This window comes from Gobius niger (genome assembly GCF_951799975.1).
Source record: "Gobius niger genome assembly, chromosome: 4".
In the NCBI taxonomy this organism is placed as follows: Eukaryota; Metazoa; Chordata; class Actinopteri; order Gobiiformes; family Gobiidae; genus Gobius; species Gobius niger.
Genome location: NC_136855.1, coordinates 21,442,901 through 21,465,104, shown reverse-complemented (window position 1 = coordinate 21,465,104; position 22,204 = coordinate 21,442,901). Strand labels below are relative to the sequence as shown.

The following is a 22,204-nucleotide window of genomic DNA, read 5'->3' as shown; positions in this document are numbered from 1 at the left end:
GGTGCTTTCATGTGAACCAGCGTCTAATCTGTCAGGGATTAGGGATGTGAGTATGCAACGATCCCAGAGCATTCACTTAACCATAATCCCGCACTGTCCTGTAGTGACCTGCTCCAATTTAGTCACTAGCACTCACAGTGGCAGCCATCCTGACCTGGACCAGCAAATACAACCTAAAGTTAATGATATACGCAACCAAATCATAAATCGTATAAAGAAATTATAAAACCTGTTGAGTTTTTGGCCAGTTCCACAGTGGGAGTCTGAGTGGGATTTGGTCTTTGTCTTCTTGCATCAATAACCGCTTTGACAAAATGGTAAGCAGTGGCTGACACTAGTGCAGAAATATTTGAAATACATATTTGTATTTTCATTTCATTACTTTGTAGATTTATGATGTAAAATATACTTGACTTGGAGCTTCACAACTGCAGACGGAGACTGAGATGGATTCAGACGAGGACATGGATGTCTTCCCAGAAGAGGTAAGACATTTCAGGCAGAACAAAATATTTAAAATGGTCTTCTCTATTTGCAGTTAATAAAATGTAGAGCAATAAACTTTTTCTTTTCTTTTCATTTTTTAGTTTAGTTTTTAGTCTTGTCAAGACTGAATTCTTTATTACTTCGTGGCAGTTGTGGTGATTTAATATAGGAACCTTTTTGTGCAACATTGTATTTATTTATCTATAAGTGAAGATATTGATAATCATTTCACTTTTATAAATTTGACCTGCATGTACTGTATTTACATAAATTAGGTAATTGCTGATCTGGCTGCTATGTTCATGATTTTGGATGTGTGCAGAACAGTAGAAGACCTCCCTGTTTGAGGACAAACACTGTTTTGTGTGTGGTGCTCCCGGCTGCTCTTTAGTTTGACCTCAGAGCAGGTGTCCAGCTGTTGTGAGACCCTCTCATTATGGAAGTGTGATGACACAAAGCAAAGCCACTGCTTTCAGGGATCAACATCGAGTTGTTTTAGAAGGCAAAGGGCAAAGGTTTTGACCAGAGCACACACACTGAGCATTATGAATCATTAATTGTATTATTTAGCACTGCCCCGAGATAACAGAGGCTGTTTTTTTCTTGTTCTGTACAGCACTTTGACCTATTCTGTACAAATTAGCTTTGCCTCATTTTTCCAGACACAAAATCATGTGTTTATTTTATAGAGAGATTTGTGGATCAGATATCACATATATTTCTTTTTATAAACATAACTTCATGAAGAAAATTCCACAGCTCAAATAGCACAGCTGTTCGGTCCCAGGTTCGATTTCCACCTGGACGGGGCCTTTCTGTGTGGAGTTTGCATGTACTCCCCGTATCTGCGTAGGTTTCTTCCGTGTACTCCGGTGTTCTAAAGACATGTGCAATAGGGGAATCCTCCAGCCAGGTGATTCTGACCATTCAAGCCTGGCTCCACATCTGGGGATGGATCTCTGATCGCCGGCCTCCGCTGGCAGATTGCCCCAGCGACATTGAGGATGGGTCACATGCAGAGAATGAATTTCCTGACGGGAATCAATAAAGTTATAAGAAACATACTCATCACTTTTAAATTGAATCCTCCATGTCAATCTCTTTTGCACCAGTGGAAACTTCATGACTTCTAGTTCATGACAAACTTATCAGTGGCTTCACTGATCTGGATTTGACAAATAGGCTATAGCTACTATTGAGTGCTTCAGGGCCACAGCTGACTAATTTTATACCAAGGCTACGTGATGAGAGTCATTCTTCACCTACTTTCCACTTGGTCTAGTCATGCCTCCTCCATCACCGCCTCTGCCTCCGAGGCGTCCGTCCGCCGGGCCGCAGCCAATCCCAGAGCAGAGGATGTGGCACTCGAGCCCCTCTCTCTGTTGGGCCAATGAGCGCGTGGATCGTAAGCAGGGCAGGTCCTCGGCGCTTTTGGCTTTTACCCGCCTCTCCCTCACGCTCTCCCTGCGCCTCCTGCGGCTTGAACTTGCTGCCTCACTCGTGCTTCCTGGCTTTACCTCAGCACGCGCCGACAAGGAAGAGTCGAAGTGAGACCGAGAATCGATTTTCAGCGTCTTGTTGTGTCTCAGGTCATTTACAAGTGAGTTTATGAACGAAGTAGAGACAGGGAAGTGTGATTGCGTCTGTTTATGATTGCGTAAAGGTGAGAAAGCCGACCAGGATGATCGCTGCCCAACTACTTGCTTATTACTTCACTGAGCTCAAAGATGACCAAGTTAAAAAGGTAAGACTTCATGTGTATTTCTAATTAAGAGTAATGCGTGAAAAGTTTGACAAAGGCATCATGTTCACGTGGAAATGACGCAATGCGAACCAAGGAGATGTAGCCTGGACAGTAGGAGGTCAAAAAGTTTATTCATCAGCTTGCTGGATAAAACCATTGTCTGTGTTTAAGTGATACATAATCATAATAGAGTCTAGATTTATGGACCTGCTTGGATTTGTTAAACCGCTGAGTAGTGGTAGGGCGTGAATTTACACATGGACCACCTGAAAGTCATTATTTCCACATAAACCTGATAATGCAGAGCCGTATGGCATCATGGTGGCATTTAGGCTTTGTCCTGATGCAAGTTAAATTCCTCCATTGCACTTGCTTTATTAAACCATTTGGGTTTTATTGATATTATAGTCTCATTTATTTGTAATTCGTTTGTATTACTTTATTGTGCTCTTGTTCACAACCATGGCCTGTATCTGTTGTGCAGCTCTCCTTTGCCAGACATCCTTTTGAATACATTTTAATGAATCTGTTCTTCTGACTGCGCAAGGCCTTTCATTATTAAAATTTAGAAGTTGAAGCACTAATTTGTATAGCCCCTGTGCTCTGTTAGAGTTCTCTGTTCTGAAGAAACCTGAGCATTCCCAGTCCCTCAGCAGTGGCCTACTTCCAAGAACTGCATGGTTCAATGTCACTTAAGGTGATGCTGCCAACAATCCAGCTGCACTTTGTAAACTATTATTGTTACCTTAACTCTAGCTTTAAATAATTTCAGTAAGTCCGATCCTCCTTTTGAAACGTTATTCCACGTATTTAAATTGTTATACTAGAGACAGGGTCTCTCTTTAAAAGCTGCTTTCTGATGAGGTCACGTTCGCATCTGACCTCACCACAGTTTGAGCATCACTGGGTTTTTCTTTGTATGAGGAAATTATTGTAGTAAAGTAATCACACACCACCACTCCCATGTCTACACTACTTGTTTCATTTCCCACCCTTTTTATCCTTCACCTACTATGGTACAATTGTGATAAAAAGGTTTCCTTAAAGGAAAGATGTGCTGTGCCTGTGCTCTCTTACTTTAAACATGGCACTACAGTGTCAATCAAATGTAGCCTTGTGGTTTCTCACACTAAATGGGTTGAGCACTTTAAGTCAGGTCAAATTAAGTCTTGATTGGGTACAGTTACTTTAGGATGTACGTATGCAAAAATGATTATAATTCTACATGCCCTATTTTTTAATCTTTAGTTATTTCTAAGCCAGATTCTGCTCAGCCTTTCCTCTCCCCTCTCCCTTAAATAGGACAGCTTTAGGTCATGTGACCAAAGGTGAACGGGGGATTGGCTTACACACAAATACACTGGACTGTACCAGGTGTAGCTGCAGAGGGCATGAAAGAGCAGTCTGTTGTAGAGACTCAGACTCTTCATAGTTGGGATCAAAACACAAGTATTTTTAGAACGCGCAGTGGCAGGTTCAAACATGTCATAAAAGTACAAACTTGTCTGCACTCTTTGAATTTGCCCGTGTGACCTCCCCTTTGGCTTTCACTTGTGCAGAGTAAAATGCAGGACATGTAAATGAATGCAGAGGACAGTATTTTTCCACATGACTCTACGGTGCACCGACAAGCGTCAAGTTTCAGAGCGTCCCCTGAACACGTCACGCTGACGAGAACAGCGCATTGTCAAAGGAGGAATGCAAACAAAAAAGAGACACAAAAAGGAGGGGCTGAGGAGGCCACAGTGAGGCAGAGGAGGTGCTGCTGCCGACAGCGGCAGGAGAAAGTTGTGTGTCAGAGGTGTGTGGTATTGACAGGAAAACATGGCCTATCCAGACACATGTTGTAACATACACTTACATTCTTTACCTGCACACAAGCACCAGTGTCTGATCACAGCTTAATGTCTGTGTTTAGTTTGACACTAACCAAACCTGCATTCTTAAAATAATGAAACAAATCTATCATTAAGTGCATTGATTTGCAGTGTGCAGTGAAGGAAGTAACAATAAATACTGCTGATCCAATGATCAGCAGTATTTATTATACACAAAACAATTCAAGTCTTTACTTATTCCATGTGAACCCAAAACTGTTGTTCAAGTTGTTAGAAAGAGTGAATGGCTTCAACCTGAAGCTTCACTATTTCATCATGTGGAAGTCAGTGGTGCATATGAGCTGAGATAAAAATATCCCCACTCTCAACAGAGTTGTTGGAGACTGACCACTGTGTAAAAGTGCTTAACCTTTTAGTTTCTTAATTATTAAACGTATGCAGACAAAAATGTCAAGAAAATATAACTATTTTGTGTCGAGACCTTGTAGTTGCTTGTCATGGCTGGCTGTTGACCAAACATCTCAGAGAGATACAGTGTGGACAACAAGCTGTAACAGGAATGTTGCCCTTTACTTTATCCCACTTCAGAGTAAATGCCGCTTGTAAAGTAAATGTGTGTGTGTTCATATTATTATACAAGTAACATATGTGTGCTGTGTAACAGCAAAATGTGTGGATCTGTATAACATTACATGCCACCATTTACATTCAGATAAAATATAAGGAATGTGACACCTATCATTACATTAGCAGCTGTTCTGTTAGTAGTACAACAACTACAACACCTGTTAAAATAGTATGTTAACTGAGATGCTTTGATATTGTGTGTGCTATAGTCATGTTACTGTCTTTGTTTGGGATTTTTTTGGAGGACTACCTTCTTTCCCAAAGTTGCTGTCTTTGGAGGAAACTCTGTTCATGTGACTCTGAAACAGGAAGCACTGGTTTCCCGCTTGTCATTTACACAAGATGTTCAATTCATGATCGTAAATGGTTACAAGGCAGTAATGGTCTTGTTCAGTATAAACTATATCAGTAAGTATTTTCAGATTTACCCTTCCTTAGCAGTGACTAATGAATTCTGGTTAGCAGCAACAATGTGACAATATTAGTCACATTTACATATCTGGGAATTTTATGTTTCCCCTTTGTAGGTGTAAATCTATGGGACTTTGACATGTGTTCTGTGTACTTCAGATTGACAAGTACCTGTACTCCATGCGATTCTCTGATGAGACGTTGCTGGACATCACACAGAGGTTTCGCAGGGAGCTGGTTAAAGGCCTGGGTCGTGACACGAACACCACGGCAGCACTGAAGATGCTGCCAACGTTTGTGTGCTCCATCCCTGACGGAACAGGTTTGTTTCTCTGAGAGTGTTGTGCAACTCTGTAAAGTAACACATTTCTTATGTCGTAAGATCATTTCCTCATTACCCAATATATGGCTTTATTATTATCACATAATTGCATAATTACGGAGAGTAAAGGCGCCATGCTAGCCACTCATACAGCCACTGAAAGGTCTAATGTGCATTAATATCAATGTATTATTGCATGAAAAGTTTCATCACCTGCAAAAGGAATAGGCCACCGTTTTAAAATACTGAGATATGTTCTTACCTTAGCTTAAGACGAGTTGATATGTACCTGTCTGGTCTTTACGTGTGCGCTCAGACGGCATTAGCATAAAGCCTCTCCTCTTCTCTTCTCATCTACGGGCCCAAACGGAGGTGAATTTGGAAGCGACCAAGCTCTTCCACGTTTTCCCTATTTAAATATGGGTACACGAGTCTTTACACAATCCAAGTATAGTCAGACAAAATTAAACCTGTCGATTTTCTAAGCAGATAAAAAAGGGGAATTATATTGCAAGGCGTAGTAATATGACTATGCAATATTACCTTGCAATATAGTTCCCCTTTTTAGCCGCTACTAACACTAGGGCCGTCGCATTTTACTGCTAAAAACCAGTTGAAGGATATTAAAATCTTCAAAGCCATGCAAGATTCTTAATAAGGGCACGGTGGCGCAGCAGTTTGCGCTCACGCCTCACAGCTAGAATGTCCCGGGTTCGATTCCCACCTGGACGGGGAGTTTGCATGTTCTCCCCGTGTCTGCGTAGGTTTCCTCCGGGTACTCTGGTTTCCCCTACCACTAAAAACATGTACAATAGATTCCTCTCTGGGGCCAGGACTCCCCTGAAAAAGAGATTCTTAATCTCAATGGGACTATCCTGGTTAAATAAAGGTCAATAAAATAATACTAAATATTAGTTATTTATGATCACCCTGTCTGTAGCGTTTTGAATTAGTTGTAGTTACTTGATGAATAAGCAATTTCAGTAGACCAGCCTACTTAGTAATTTCTCCACTAAACAAAAAATGTGTTATGTTTTTTTAATGGAGATACACAATTTGGGTACCGCTGCACTAAACCTTTTGTAGGCACTTTATCAACAATGCTTCTCTTTTTCCATGTTTGATTCATAAGAAAAGGGAGACTTTATTGCACTGGATTTGGGTGGCAGTAACTTCAGGATCCTTCGCGTCAAAGTGAGTCATGAAAAGAAACAGACGGTTCAAATGGAGAGTCAAGTCTACGACACCCCTGAGGACATCATCCACGGGACAGGGACACAAGTAGGTCTATGATCATTTTTAATAATAAGATGTGTTTCGAGTTTGTGCCGTTTGTGTTTGACTATGCTGGGCTCCAACCTTTTCCCTCATTTGAGAAATAAAAACGGGAGCGCTGGACAATTATATCAAAGAGAGCAAATTGTTTTAGATCTTTTGGCAAAAGAGAGAAACTGTGTCTATTTATGTGATTTGACAAGTGTGTTTCAACAAGACAGAAATGTGGAAATGTAGAAAGCCTGTGGTGAGCTACTGGTTTTTAAAATCTCTTCTCTAATATTTGTCCTTCAGTTATTTGACCATGTGGCGGAGTGTCTCGGTGACTTCATGGAAAAACAGAACATCAAAGACCAGAAGCTCCCGGTTGGATTTACTTTCTCCTTCCCCTGCCAGCAGACCAAACTAGATGAGGTAAAACCCATCAAAACTAAAGGCATTTTAATGTCCCATGATGGAATACTATATTCTTTCCTTTTTTTCACAGGGCTATCTTTTAACTTGGACAAAGCGTTTCAAAGCCAGTGGAGTGGAGGGAATGGATGTTGTTCAGCTGCTTAATAAAGCAATTAAAAAGCGTGGGGTGAGTCTTTTTGTGCTGCTGAGTTCCACACATTCATCAATAATGTAAAAACCTGACATCAATAAACTCTACCACTGCAGCTACTGCTACTAGGGCCACTACTCTGGTACTATCAATGCTCCTGTTTTGTCTATTTTCAGGATTATGAGGCTGATATTATGGCAGTTGTTAATGATACAGTGGGAACAATGATGACGTGTGGATTTGATGACCAGCGCTGCGAAGTTGGCATCATTATTGGTAAAGTCAACTTTTCAAACTCTACTAAAGTTTAAATTTATTTTATTTTATGTTACGGTTGAAATGATGTCTTGCAGGTGATATCTGCGTAAGATATATTCATCACACCATAGGAACCCCTTCCCATTCTTTAACTTTAGGGCTGGCCCCAGTGTGAGATTTAGGTGTAGTTAATTTTTTGAAGTGAAGCATAATGGATAATGGATGTAATGTTTGTGTGTATTTAAAGGCACGGGCACAAACGCGTGTTACATGGAGGAGTTGCGGCACATCGACCTGGTGGAGGGGGACGAGGGCAGGATGTGCGTTAACACAGAGTGGGGGGCGTTTGGAGACGACGGCAGATTAGAGGACATCAGGACAGAGTTCGACAAAGAGATCGACAGAGGCTCCCTGAATCCTGGCAAACAACTGTATGTTCATTTCCAGGTTTATCTACATTAAAGGTGATGAAGGATACGTTAGATGGTTTCATAAAGGTGCTACAACTGAACTTGGCTTTCTACAAAAAGACAGAGCCGTTCTACACTCAGTGTTGTTATATTATTGTTATTCCTACAGCTGCCAGCAGGTGGAGCCCCAGTCAAAGTAATATAAAAGGCCCAAACCCTGTATTTAATTTCAAATACCAGTGCTAAGGCACCAAAATAATGTTTTATGTCTATTTCAAGTCCCATATGCATGATGTGTCCGAATATGCAACTTAAAGTGGACATAAGTGTCACTATATGTGAACATGCCATTCCTGATTTGAACCTTGCACTTTGACTGGATTGGGGACAGGTTAAGGTCAAGGTGAACGGTCTTGTTCCCTTAGGGACGTTTGTCCTCTGCACTTGACAAGTCCCTCGATGCCACTGGGGCAACCCGTCAGGAGCAGTGGGCGACCGCAATGCAGCGCTCGGGAACCCATCTCTAGATGTGGAGCTGATGGTCAGAATCACCAGACTGGACGATTAACCTACTGTGCATGTTTTTGGTCAATGGGGGAAACTGGAGCACCCCGAGCAAACCCATACAGGCACGGGGACAGAACATGCAAGCTCCACATAGAAAGGCCTGCACGGTAAAGGAACCAAACCTGTCCTGTGAGGCAAGAGCCTCAAAGTAATACAACTTGATTGCACATAAAACAATGTTGTAGTTACCAGATATTAGTAAAACCAGTAAGATGGGTTATATTTATGAACATTTACTGAAAACCCTACTTTTAAACTATAAGATAACAATGCTACTGTATTTCTCTCCAAGATTTGAGAAGATGGTCAGTGGCATGTACATGGGGGAGTTGGTGCGTCTCATTCTGGTGAAGATGGCCAGAGAGGGGCTGCTGTTTGAAGGGCGGATCACTCCCGAGCTGCTTACCAAATGCACAATTGAGACCAAACATGTGTCCGCAATGGAAAAGTAAGTCCAAAACTAACGATGAACGATAAATAATGAACCTTTTCTGCCTGATTTGTCCTACTCATCATTTCTCTGCAGGAATAAGGAGGGATTGTGCAGGACCAAAGAAATTTTAACCAAACTGGGTGTGGAGCCCTCAGCTGATGACTGCGTCGCTGTGCAGCATGTGCGTTATGAAACTGTCCTTGAATTCTTAGAGCCGGGGTTCTCAGCTAGTCTGGCTTCGGAAAAGAGCTTTTAATAATTTACCTTGTTATCAAACTATTTTCTCACAAACTGTATAGATTTTTTGGCAAAGGCTGACAACCCACTTTTAGGTCCGTACTCAGCTGTTGAGAAACCTTGCCCAAGAACAGGTTATATTATTTTATTCAATTCACTTATATAATGACACAATTGCTTCTTTTCAGGTGTGTGCCATTGTGTCTTTCCGCTCGGCCAGTTTAATCGCTGCTACTTTGGCAGGAATCTTGTTGAGGCTGAAGGAGAACAGACATCTGGCTCGTCTTCGGACCACTGTGGGCATCGATGGGTCGCTCTACAAAATGCACCCACAGTGAGTGAATGAGCACTTTTGTCAGACTGATAATGTCCACATGCTCCTTCATTGCATTGCAGTATTATCATCTTAATTGTAAAATCGTTCTTTTTAGCTATGCCCGCCGCCTGCACAAGACCGTCCGCCGCTTGGTCCCAGATTCCGACGTGCGGTTCATTCTATCGGAGAGCGGCAGTGGAAAGGGCGCCGCCATGGTGACCGCTGTGGCCTATCGACTCGCCGATCAATCACGTCAAATCGCCCAAACACTGGCGCAGTTTCGGCTGACCACTGAACAGCTACTAGAGGTCAGGCCATTTGTCATTAGTCTTACAGTGGGTTCAAAAGGTGTTCAGACCTCAATCTATCTTAATTATCGCAGCAGTCTGACACAAAATACATTTTCTACTGGTAAAATGCCACACTGATGATTAAGGGTGCGTAATGTCACTACAAAATAGTATCACACTATATCTATCTACACGATATTTGAGGTGTATTGTAGAGGTCGAAAAAAGCCGATATCTCCAGGAACGATTGCGATAAAGACGCAATTTTTTGCACGTTTTTTGCAGTGGAAACATAGACAGTTAAATAGCGATGGACAGAGGGTGCGCCATAGATACAGACGGCATCTCTGGAATTGCCCATATATTGTCATGTTTGAAAACAGTTAAGGGGTAAAACAATTTTGAAAAAATTTAAACTCTCTAATTATTCAAAAACTACTTTAACAAACGCTGAATTATGAGTATAGTTTTCTACTAAATAAAGATACAAAGGCATGTAGAGGAGCAAAGTGGTTCAACAGCCCATAAATACATGAATAACAGAGAATGCTAACATAATGCTATATGTTAGCATCGGGCTAATGCTAACGGTGAGCTGGCGCAAGCTACAACTGCCGTTTTTTCACTTCTACTGAACAATCTGCTATGAGAAAATATCCCTATGGGCCCGATTTACACTGGACTTTATTTGTATGTGATAAATAAGTTCATATTCCACCAGAAAATGGCTAAAAAGAGTGAAAAATTGTGTTCCCCAAAAGATTCTATTTTCCCCCTCGACGAGGACACGCCCCCTTCTATGACGAGATGCCGTCTGTATCTATAGCGTTAATTGAGGGCTAAAAAAATAAAAAGTAAAAAGTATAGGATGCTGTTGTGCATGGTCAGACTGACAAACCTGTGTTCAACAGTGACTTAAAGAGAGGCCAAACCGTTTCAATGTAAAGTCCATAGGAGCCAAGTGCGAAGTCAGGGCTTTTAAAACGAGTCATCCTACAACTCCCTAAGCCTCAGGGAAAAACATTGCGATGAAAATTAGCTACAAGTTTGTTAAATACAAGTTTCAATAAACTTCCGTCAATATGGACATGTTGCATGTCATTTTCAAGCCCAGAACCTGGAGAATTTATTCGCCGAGTTAGTTGTTTTAACCTCTGCGATTGTATTTTTTGATCACCACGCAAAATGCCACAGCTAGCAACAGGGTGCCAATGCTAACGGCAGGATGCTAATGGCTTTTGAAAGCTGGGACAGAAACTATGACTGAATCACCTAAAGTGAGATAATAAAATCGACCACTCCTGGAGCGGCCAAGTATTTATGTTTACAGGATTATAGACCAGACATTTGGAAAAAATATCAGCACATCAGCGTCGGCCAATAAAAATCCCCAGAAATCTGCATCAGCCTGAGGAAAAACCCTTATCGGTCGACCTTTAGTGTCTTGTTCATGCATTTTGGACATAAGTTCAGTTAAATAATCATATTTAAACACCCTTGCTTACAGTAGTACATGCAATAAATGTAAAAGGTTAAGGGAAAAGTACTCTCATCACTTTCTGAACCCGCTGTGTCTGAGCTTTTGTCACTATATTGAGACTTGATGTGTTTTGTTTTAGATAAAGAAGCGGATGAGGACGGAGATTCAAAATGGCTTGTCAAAAAGCACTCAGGACATCGCCACAGTCAAAATGTTGCCGACGTATGTCCAAAGCACTCCGGATGGGACAGGTTACTTTCATCTTTATTTAATGCCTTGAATATTTTTTAAGATGTTGCAACTTGACATATTTCTCTTTTGACTTGTGTAGAGAATGGAGATTTTCTAGCTTTAGATTTGGGAGGAACCAACTTCAGAGTTTTGCTGGTCAAGATCCGTTCCGGGAAGAGGCGTTCTGTAGAAATGCACAATAAAATTTACGCAATTCCTTTCGAAGTTATGCAGGGAACAGGGGAAGAGGTGGGAACAATACAAAAATCTGTTCATGTCACTACAAAGGAATTTTCTTCATTAATTTTTCCATGTGATTTGTCTTTCTACAGTTGTTTGATCACATTGTGCATTGTATCAGTGACTTCCTGGATTACATGGGCATGAAAAGCGCGCGTCTTCCTCTCGGCTTCACCTTTTCTTTCCCCTGCAAACAGACCAGCCTGGACGCGGTGAGTGTAGCCTGCATTTACCCGACCTTTGTTTATATTAGCAGGCACGGCTCGAGTGGACGTTTATCGCAAGCTCAGAATGACTAAGGAGTTTCTAGACAATTCATTCACGCAATCAATTGGAGTACAGGGTAACCAGAACCCGTATTACAGCTTCTGTCAGAGCTGAGTCCTTCTCACCTCAAACAGATTGAAAGTCAAAGTGCTAGTCACAAGAACAGACTTTTCTTCAATTTGGCTCCATGTGCGCACTCTGCTGACCTCTAGAGTCTAAACGCAAAACAATTTACTAAAGCAAACGTATGGAGGCGAACTGTGCCAAAGAGATGAGGGCTAAAATGGTCAACTCCTCGTCCAAAGTCCTTAATCCACTCAAGTCCTGAATCTGAAGTCATGAGTCAGTGGCCTCCAAAGTCTGACACTATGAGACACAGTTCCTTAACCTCTTAACCCCCACCTGAACAGAGCACATTTTCTCCAGTTTGGCTTTAACCAGATCCGATAAAAACGCAACAAAAAAGTGTCACATGAGTGAAGAGTGATGGAAAAAGCAACATTAAAGCCAAAGACGCAACTAAAAAGTGATGAAAAACTGACAAGAACAAGACAAAATGTTCCAAAAAAGCGATAAAAACACGACACAAAAACACCACAACAAGATTTTTAAACAAGTGCTTCAGAAATGGGATAGAAATGTGCAACAAAAAGTTACGATCGCTTTTAAATGAGCCGTTTCACTGGCCAAAAAGCTTTTTGATTTGGGTAAAGCTGAACTGGAGAAAATGTGCTCTGTCAAGGAGGGGATTAAGAGGCTAAACCCTTTGATTGACGTGAGCATTTAATATTTTTGTTTCTCAGGGAATATTAGTAACGTGGACCAAGGGATTCAAAGCAACAGACTGTGAAGGAGAGGATGTTGTCGGACTGTTAAGGGAAGCAATTAAAAGAGCAGAGGTATGGCACAGTTATTGGTAACATTTTGTAAGTAAGTAAGTAGATTTAACTTTACGTATGGTGTTTTTAACAGGAGTTTGACCTTGATGTTGTGGCTATCGTCAATGATACAGTTGGAACGATGATGACCTGTGCCTATGAAGAGCCCAGCTGTGAGATCGGACTCATTGCTGGTCTGTTGATGCAGTATCTTAATTACAATGCTATTAAGCTTTGTTATATTTTATAAACTTTTTTTGCTTTTTTTTTTTTTTTTTTCCTCACAGGTACGGGCAGTAATGCATGCTACATGGAGGAGATGAGCAACATTGAGATGGTGGAGGGCGACGAGGGGCAGATGTGCGTCAACATGGAGTGGGGCGCCTTCGGGGACAACGGTTGCCTAGACGACTTTAGGACGGAATACGACCGCGCTGTTGATGACTTGTCCCTCAATCCGGGAAAACAAAGGTGATTAATTTTTTATTTTTTTGTCACTGATGTATCTGCCTGTATGTGCCGTCATTCACGAGCTTAATATAGAAACTGCAGTTACGCGTTAGACCTGAGGTGGCAGTAGCGAGTATAAAAATGACAACTTTCATCTAGGTCCTTAAATAAATAATGAGCTAATAGTAAAATGGTGTTGATTTGGTCAAAAGCCCGACAGGATTGTCCCCTATTCAATAATAATAATAATAGGTACAAGCCTGTGCCACAAGTTCCTGCTACACTGTAGTTATTCTTTCACTCCACACTCTGAAGTGGTAAGCTGCTATTGTACCGCTTGGCTGTGGCTTTAATGTGGTGTTTATATCCTGATCTCTTATTATGTCAGTGCCCTCTGCTGGACACATGTGGAATTCTTTCCTCCTTTTTCATTTAAGCTGCTCCCTAGTGGTTGAAGTGAGCATTCTGGTAATATAAAATCAGAACTCAGAATGGGCATTCTTTTTTTTCCTTTTTTTTTTTTTAACCACAGTGCAATTCATTTGTTAGCACGCTGTTGGCTAAAAATGGTGGCTTGTATCCTATTTTTATTTTGTGTATTACACAATGTTCTATGTTTCAAACAAAGTAGAAGAGCAGCCTTAAAGCAGTACTAAGTAACGTGTTTACCTTAATAAATCCTTTTCGTAGTCCCTGTGGGGGTAATACAAGTGTTTATGGGATGATTGGACGGTCTTTCATCTCCCCCTGGTGTCTCTGGCCAGAAAACCATGCTTGCAACTTGACTGCCACCGGACCGGAGCCACTAATACACACTAATAGAATCACGGAGAAGAAGCTAACATGCTAACGGGGAAAGCTAACTGCGGGCTAGCATCACTTTAAACAGTATTTACAGCCAAGTTTGAGTGGAAAAAAATATTTCCATTGTATAATTGGATGTACAATATCCCTCTCTCCCTTTGCCTTTTCTTTCAGCGTGGTATTTACTCTCCACGACACCTACAGTTGCGCTTATGGCCTCTAGGGGAAAGAGTTACATAGTACTGCTTTAACTAAGTATTTTCAAATGTGAAATAACACTTTGGCAGGTTTAAAAGCCAACATTTTCCATTTTAAATTTTCCAGATATGAGAAGATGTGCAGTGGGATGTATCTCGGTGAAATCGTGAGGAATATCCTCATTGACATGACCAAAAAGGGGTTCCTGTTTCGAGGTCAAATTTCCGAGACCCTAAAGACCAGAGGCATCTTTGAGACAAAATTCCTATCCCAAATCGAAAGGTACGAAAGTAAAACTTTGATGTTAAACTTAAAGTTGTTAAGATTTTTTTAAACTCTCGTCTCTACAGTGACCGTCTGGCGTTGCTGCAAGTGAGGTCTATTCTGCAACATCTCGGTCTGGACAGCACGTGTGACGACAGTATCATAGTCAAAGAGGTATTCTCAAAGTTGCTTAAACTGGTCACATTTCTGAGCAAATACAACTCCTTCTTACAATCTTTTGACCTGACACGTCACAAAGACAGCAGGCATTGTGAACGAGACACAATAGGGGGGGAGGGTTTATCATGCCTCCCTTTACGAAACTTCTGCTTTCTTTTTTAGAAATGATGCAACCGTGATTAACTTTCTTTTGTGGTAGGTGTGTGGAGCCGTGTCGCACCGGGGAGCTCAGTTGTGCGGAGCAGGAATGGCAGCTGTGGTCGATAAAATCAGAGAGAACCGTGGACTGGAGCATTTGAATGTCACCGTGGGAGTGGACGGGACCCTCTACAAACTTCACCCACAGTGAGTCTAGCACAGGGTCAAGTTCAGGCGTCTTTAATTTATTTGTATTGAATTGTACAGCAGGCTGATTTGTAAAATTTTAAACTAGATACCCCGTTTTAAACATTGAAGATAAAGTTCTAACAGTGTAGGGAAAACAAAGAAAAGTAAAGCCGTTTTTGTTTTGTGCCTGACATGAATGTAAAATAAAACAATAATTTGAGGGGTTATTCATATTTGAACCAGTTTGATGACGATCCTTTGTTTGTGCCCAGTTTCTCCCACATCATGCATCAGACTGTGAAGGAGCTGGCCCCTCAGTGTAACGTGAACTTCCTGCTCTCCGAGGACGGCAGCGGCAAAGGAGCAGCGCTCATCACTGCTGTCGGCTGCAGGGTGAGGAGCAAGATGAATGGCAAATAAATGCTCCATCAAAGTTACTCCATCATGCCTGTTACTGGGCTCATGTTGCTCTTTCTGTATCCTTAATGAAACTAGTCTAAACGTCTACAGCTGCAGTGAGTCCAACAGCGAAATGAGCTTATTCTCTTTATGGCATGAAGCGAAGCAGTAGTACTTAGTCAGATGAGTTTTGTACCAATAATAGTTTCTTGCTTTTATAATGCTTTGAGTTGAAACGGTTCTGCCTGTGCCATGCTTACACCCACAGTGCGCACATGGGCGCCTCCTAGAGGGTTGTTACTGTACTGTGGTTACTGTACTCTATTGCACAAGGTATTGCACAAAGGGTGTCGGTAATGAAAGGGCTATATGACACAAAAGGACATAAAACGTTGAACAAAGACAAGACTGCAAAGGCACGTGTTGTGTCTATTGTGCAACGCGATTACTTGAGCACTATCCTATATTTTCACTGTTATTTATTTTTTTATAAAGGGTAATGAGTCTTTGTTACTGATACGCTTGAATCGCGTCTGGAAAATACAGTAAACAAATGTACATTGGGATAAGAGGGATAAGCCATAGTGAATGTAATATTTGCTTGTATTGACCTACAGCCGGCATTGAAACATTATGTTGTGTGCACTGTACGTCATCACTGGAGTTTTGTATTCCCGTATTAAAACTAGGATCCTTCTCTTAACAGAACCACATAACGAACCTTCTACACCAAATTACTTGATTGTTGTGCAAAACTGTAACTTCTCTCATGTAACTAAAAGCTTAAGCTATGAAATTTTAAAATAAACACCAGCAATACATTGGATTTACAGCGAAATCCAAGACCTGTCTCATCGTACTGTAAGACTTTGTGCTGCTGTTTTACTGCACAGATGTGTTATTTTGGTGCAATTTGACTTATGTAAATACTGTCAGGACATTGTATTTAAAATTTACATAAAATAACTGTCCATCTAAATTGTTATTGCTTGGATAAATGATAATTAAATTGTTGCTTTACACATTGTGTCTCAAATAAAAGTCTTCAGTCTAATTTAATACTCACTTTGTTTTTGTTTTAACAAATCAATGGACATTGACTTAATCCACCACAAAAACTTGTTCTTCAAACATTTTACGTACACATTCTTAGAAATGAACATGCGTTTCCATGAGTTACATGAAAAATGGATGTTTAAAGTACTTGTGTGGTCAAATACTTTTTTTTTTGCTTGGTTTAAGTCAACATTATAGTTCTTGTGATACACCAGTTACCAAATACCAATAACATACACCCATTTTACAGTGAAATGAGGAATACAATAATTTTAGAGCCATAGCAATTGCTATTCTCAAATAATAACCATGACTGTTCTTGTGCAGACAGTCCACTCATCATTTTGTCATCAATGAGAGTGGTCGATAAGTTTATCTGTGGCACAGTTGGCATCTTCTTGCTGTGTCATCAGTGATGCGTCGTTGCGTTTGATGTTCAGTTGAGTGAACGACATTTGCTTTTTGATCTGGACGGACGACTGGCACCCGTCTCCGCCTGTGGTGTCCCTGTTCATGTCGAGGACGTTGCCGGTTTTGACAGAGGTGTCATGGCGGTGGCTGCGTGTCATTGTCACTCTGAAGGTGTGCGTGTGCTGTAGCTCCATTTTATCTTCCTCAGACACTTTCACAAACGGACACCAAGCAAAAGCGTGACGGAAACCAGCACGAAACCTGCGGATGCACACAGGAAAGAGGATGAGACTGGTCTGCTGTGTTCCACTTTCTTTACATGAGGAGTACCTTTGGTTGAGGCAACAGTAGATGATAGGGTTGTACATGGTTGAACTCATGGCCAACCAGAATATGGCGAGGTACACCTGGGGAAATGGAAATGTTGGCAGGACAAAATAACCAATTCATGTCCAATTCATACTTATGAATTTGTAACTTTCCCCCCTCATTTGTGTATATGAAATATCCCTCAAATGTACATTTTCTTGATTGAGTAGACACAATAGTTTTTAAGAGAGAAGCACTGAACCTGTTGGATGTACCACTTCTTGTAAATTTCTGTGTTGAATGTTCCCAGTATGAAATAGAAGTGATATGGCAACCAGCACAAGGCAAATGTTGTCACGACAACGACCATCATCTTCACAACCTGTAGACGATATTTAAGAAAGCACATCAAGGTAATGTTAGAGTGTTTATGGATGTTTTTGAGGATTTAAAACGGTTTCACCTTTCTCTTGGCTCTTATCTGGTTGTGATAATGGTCTGTAGCCTCTCCCGGGATGTGCGCACCCCACAAGGAGCGGCCAACCAGACTGTAGGTCACCAGCATCACCAGCAGGGGGAGCAGGTAGATCAACATTATCACTACGTACTGGTAACTGGAAAACAGTCAATTCAAGATATTGGTAAAGAGAATAAGGATTGAAAGCTTAACAGTGCCCTCACTTCACATACCAGTAGCTGCAAAACAATTATTTCTCTGTCAGTGTCATATTTACCATCTAATTTCAGTACATTTGATAAATCTGTTCATTACTTAAAATATAATGTTAATATAATATACATGATTTAATATATTGTTCATTTCAAAAACAGGCCAAATAAGACTTTTCAAGGGGTCCAGAGAAGAGAAGAGATGTTTGTCATAAAGTACCACTGTCACTCATTCCATCCATCCATCCATCCATTTTCTTCCACTTTTCTGTTGCCGAGTCGTGGGGGCAGCTGTTGAAACTACCCAAATCACATTGCACCAGCCACATATGGCTCCTCCTGCAGGTGGTGGGTCATTGCATTCAAGACCTAAACTATATCCAAAACCAAAAACATATATTCCCTATGGGTAATTAATGTTCAGTGGACTACTTAGCAATAAGACATACTGAGAGATGGTTTTACATGGTCAAGAATAAGCATTAAACTCAACACTTTTACATCAATCACTAAAACCATGTTATGGTGACTTGGTCCATCTCAAATTGTTTCTGCCACAGTATGGCGTTAACAGTGAGGTTTCACCTCAACTGGTGTCTTCCTCCATAGTCGCCCGGCCAGTCCACCATGCACACCGTCCTGGGATAGTAGAACCGGGTCACACTGTAGTAGCACTGAGGAAACGCCAGCAGCACAGCAACAAGCCAGATCAGCCCGATCATGACTTTGGTGGAGGTGGAGGAGAATCGAGGCTTCAGTGGGTGAATGATGGCCATGTACCTGTAATAAGGCATGGGGCACAGAGAACAGGGTTCTCATAATGCAAAAGCCTGGGAACTACAAACTTCAGAAAAAAGAAGCCACGTAATGGTAGTTGGCTACTAATGTGTTTATTCTGACCAGCACCATTTCTTTCACACACCACATTCATGCTGGTGGGTGACGTGCCTTGCCCAAAGACTTAATGACAGTCTACACTGGTCAGGACTGGGATTGAACCGGCAACCTTCTAGTTATAAGACAACACCCTTTACCACCAGCAAATTATCCAGCGCGCAGTTTTATTCACTAAAGTCATTATTTTTTATTGCTGGCCAACTTAATTCAATGTAGCACATCAGTCAGTTCTCACTTTCCTTCACATCTTTTTCAGGTGTGACAAAGACTGTGACTCCAGCAGGATTTATTATGGTATCATGCAGATTATCTTTCACACTTCATTCTTACATTTGGCAGTAATCCCTTTTAGTTTTGCCAGCTCCAGATTAAGAGGTACTGGCTTTGGATGAGCTGGTGACTCAGATCATATAAACCACTGATTGTTCAAATCGCAAAGTAATGAAAGGCTGGGGCAGTAAGCAGATTTTACACCTGGTGTGTGCTCCTGCTCAAGGATCATTTACCACTAAGTCCCAAGCCACCAGAGCAACATATGCGTGTCCACTTTAAGTCTTTTAATTAAATGCTCCAATGAAACACTGCACTGCAGTGTAGAGCCCCTGCCATTGTCTTATAGCGTATATTAACACTTCAACAAATCTTGTAAATCTAAAGCTATTTTGTGTTTTATTTGTAATTTTTTTTTTTTTTCATTTTCCCGAATTTGTATATCATTGCAGAGAGCATATTCAAGACATCATAAGGGCATGTTCTCCATGACAAAGGATTTAAGCTTTAAGTTCAACTTTTTTTTTCTTTACCAAATTATGTTGATATGGTTTGATATATTACATTCTATATGATCTAAGTACAGTCTTCAACACATGAAAGTATGAATGCATTAGGTAGTGGCTTTAAAGGGCCATCAAGCAGGCTCGAGAATGAAGTGCACACGAGCTTTACTTACCTGTCCACAGCGATGGCAGCCATAGAGTAAATGGATGAAAACATGGCGGTGATGGGAAAGAAGTTTTGAAACCTGCAGTAGCCCAGGCCAAAGTACCAGTCATTGTGGAGCGCATACACAAAATTAAAAAGGGTGTTGAATGTTGCCATAGAAACATCAGAGAATGCCAGGTTGACGATGAAGTAGTTGGTCACTGTCCTCATGCGCCTGTGAGCCAGAATGATCCATATAACGGTCACATTCCCAGTGACTGACACCAGGATGATGAGAGAATAGGCAATGGCCCAAAGAGCCACCTGGAAAATGGACAGAGGTACAGAAAAGTGAAAATATTAAAGAAATATGAACTGAATGGAGTAAGAAGAATGACGTACATATTACTAAAAAAAAAAAAAAAACTTTGTTAAAGTTTTACTGCATCAATGTTCAAAAACTGAAAATTAGGAAATTTATTGATGGTTGCTTGAAGATTGAATTGGCTCCTCTTGCTCTTTGAAAATAGCCACTGCTGAGGCTCTAAAATGATTGTATTCCTCATGACAGTGAAAAAACTCCTCAAAAATGTAAAAACAATGGAAGAGTTTAAGAAAATAAAATAAAAGATGAGAATATAGAGGTTATGCGTGTGATGATATAATACAATACAATAGCAACATTATGCCATCTTCTTAAGAGTTCAAAACACTCACCTGCTGATGCATCTGTGTTTTTAAATGGTCCAACTGGACTCATTGTAACAATTTTTCGCGCTCAAATTGCCTCCACTTCAAAATATTTGTTGTTCTTATCATTTTTGACTGGCTTATAACTAAGGATTACGTTTCTAAAAAATGAATTAGGCTTTAAGGTCTTTAATTACCTGCCAGCCAGGTTGCTGGAACTTATTTCGACTCGTATCATTCCCCTCCATTCCATTCCATTCTTCATCAAGCCAGTCCCAGTCCGTCGTCTCAGATAAAGGGTCGACTGTGACCTCCGTATGTCGTTGAATATTTTGAATAAGACTTTCAAGATCCATTCTTCTACCTGATGGATAAACGTCCTTTTGCGCGTATATAAGCGCGTTATGCGCCCTGCGCAATGAGCCAGTGCACGGCTCTTTGCAGTTATTATCTGAAAAAAGACATTCATGGAGGGTAATTTGCAAATCATTGGGTACAGTGAAAAAGCCCTGATATGTAACATGGTACAAAAACTAATAGGTTGTTAATGGTACAGGAATAGAGCTATGCCGCAAAGATAGTCTCTGTGACCCTCAAATATTACGGCTTAAACACAGGCTGCCACAATATTTACCCTGACTGAAGTTTAATCCGTTGTGTTTTGAGTCCAAAATAGCATTTTCTCTGCGAAAATCCAAATAGGTCCAAATCCATCCATCAAGATAGACACCACAGGCTTTTACGCGCACGTGCACAATAAACACCCGCTTCTACCGTGAGTTAGAGCAAAAGTGTGTGGAGGGGTTCAGGCTCTGACACTGAAGTACCGTGTGAGCGCAGCCAACGCTCCAGAGAAAGAGAGAGCGACCCTGAAGCACCGTCTAAGACGCACAAGACAGACGAGTGACTAAAGAGCTCAAATTGAATGAATGAATTACCGAATAAATGAATGAACGAATGAATGAATTAATTAATGAACGAACCAACGAATGAATGAATGAATGAAAACCTTTCCCCCCTACTTTATTCAATTTAATTGTGTCAGTGTAAGTGCAGATGCCCTTACTGACAGATCAGTTTAGAAACACCTAATTTTGTTGATTGTTTTTCCTTTTTTTCTTTTACCATTTAACCAGGAAAGTCTGAGATTAATAATCTCTTATTAAGGGGTGTTCTGGCCCTAGAGGGGAATTTATTGTACATGTTTTTAGTAATGAAAACTTCGAGTTTAGGACTCCTTAGCATATGTGTATAGGCATTAATAGGCCAATTGAATAAAGACTATATGTGGGCTTGTAAAATAGGCTTGTATACAGCAGTGATCTATGTGTTTTGTGCATATCAGTGGTCAGTCACTGATAGCCTGTGCTTCTGCAGCTGTGAGCCGAAATGAAAGCAGACAACCGAATAAATCTCAATTGACACTTTTTGGGCCAGACAGCTATAGTCAGGATCAGACAAAGAAAAGGTCTTAAAGTACATTCAAAATATTGAGCTCAGCTCAAGAAGTGACTGGCCTACAATGTTATTCTTGAATGTGCCATCAAACACCGCAGTGATCATTTTGGCTCAGAGCAGTTTGTCAATGGTGCCGTTTTTATGTGTCAAAACAGGGCTTCTTATAATCAATGACTCTGATCACTCTGACACAACAGTTATCTTGTAGCAATACTTTCATGATGATTTAACTTTTTTTCCCAACATCTCTTTTAAGCCCATTGTGACACAGCCATTTTCCAGGGTTAGGCTACCTGTGGACTTAACCAAGTTAC

The 22,204-nt window shown here is 40.9% G+C and overlaps 2 protein-coding genes across 2 annotated transcripts; one reads left to right on the top strand and one right to left on the bottom strand.

Annotated features, from left to right (window-relative positions):
* Nucleotides 1-1,962: 1,962 nt before the first annotated feature.
* LOC306962165 (hexokinase-1-like) lies at nt 1,963-15,600 on the top strand. The gene is made up of 21 exons (XM_079555241.1): nt 1,963-2,230; nt 5,266-5,428; nt 6,561-6,709; nt 6,998-7,117; nt 7,191-7,286; nt 7,427-7,526; nt 7,756-7,939; nt 8,778-8,933; nt 9,012-9,099; nt 9,344-9,489; nt 9,587-9,779; nt 11,381-11,492; nt 11,573-11,721; nt 11,805-11,924; nt 12,783-12,878; nt 12,952-13,051; nt 13,145-13,328; nt 14,436-14,591; nt 14,660-14,747; nt 14,953-15,098; nt 15,353-15,600. Exons 1-21 carry the CDS (start codon nt 2,168-2,170, stop codon nt 15,498-15,500), a joined length of 2,757 nt encoding a protein of 918 aa, XP_079411367.1. The 5' UTR covers nt 1,963-2,167; the 3' UTR covers nt 15,501-15,600.
* A 1,104-nt stretch (nt 15,601-16,704) lies between these two features.
* Nucleotides 16,705-21,282, bottom strand: tacr2 (tachykinin receptor 2). The gene is made up of 8 exons (XM_079555793.1): nt 21,067-21,282; nt 20,630-20,883; nt 19,771-20,066; nt 18,510-18,704; nt 17,719-17,869; nt 17,518-17,637; nt 17,277-17,353; nt 16,705-17,207 (listed from the first exon to the last, which is right to left on the bottom strand). Exons 2-8 carry the CDS (start codon nt 20,786-20,788, stop codon nt 16,886-16,888), a joined length of 1,320 nt encoding a protein of 439 aa, XP_079411919.1. The 5' UTR covers nt 20,789-20,883; nt 21,067-21,282; the 3' UTR covers nt 16,705-16,885.
* Nucleotides 21,283-22,204: the final 922 nt, after the last annotated feature.

What these genes read in the sequence shown, in the direction of transcription:
- LOC306962165 (XM_079555241.1), top strand. Translation starts at nt 2,168, where the DNA reads ATGATCGCTGCCCAACTACTTGCTTATTACTTCACTGAGCTCAAAGAT. An exon ending in AAGCACTCCGGATGGGACAG is followed by an intron (nt 11,493 to 11,572) that starts GTTACTTTCATC and finishes TGACTTGTGTAG; the next exon opens with AGAATGGAGATTTTCTAGCT. An exon ending in ACAGTATCATAGTCAAAGAG is followed by an intron (nt 14,748 to 14,952) that starts GTATTCTCAAAG and finishes CTTTTGTGGTAG; the next exon opens with GTGTGTGGAGCCGTGTCGCA.
- tacr2 (XM_079555793.1), bottom strand. Translation starts at nt 20,788, where the DNA reads ATGGATCTTGAAAGTCTTATTCAAAATATTCAACGACATACGGAGGTC. An exon ending in GCTGCCATCGCTGTGGACAG is followed by an intron (nt 18,705 to 19,770) that starts GTAAGTAAAGCT and finishes GCCTTATTACAG; the next exon opens with GTACATGGCCATCATTCACC. An exon ending in AGATAAGAGCCAAGAGAAAG is followed by an intron (nt 17,638 to 17,718) that starts GTGAAACCGTTT and finishes TATCGTCTACAG; the next exon opens with GTTGTGAAGATGATGGTCGT.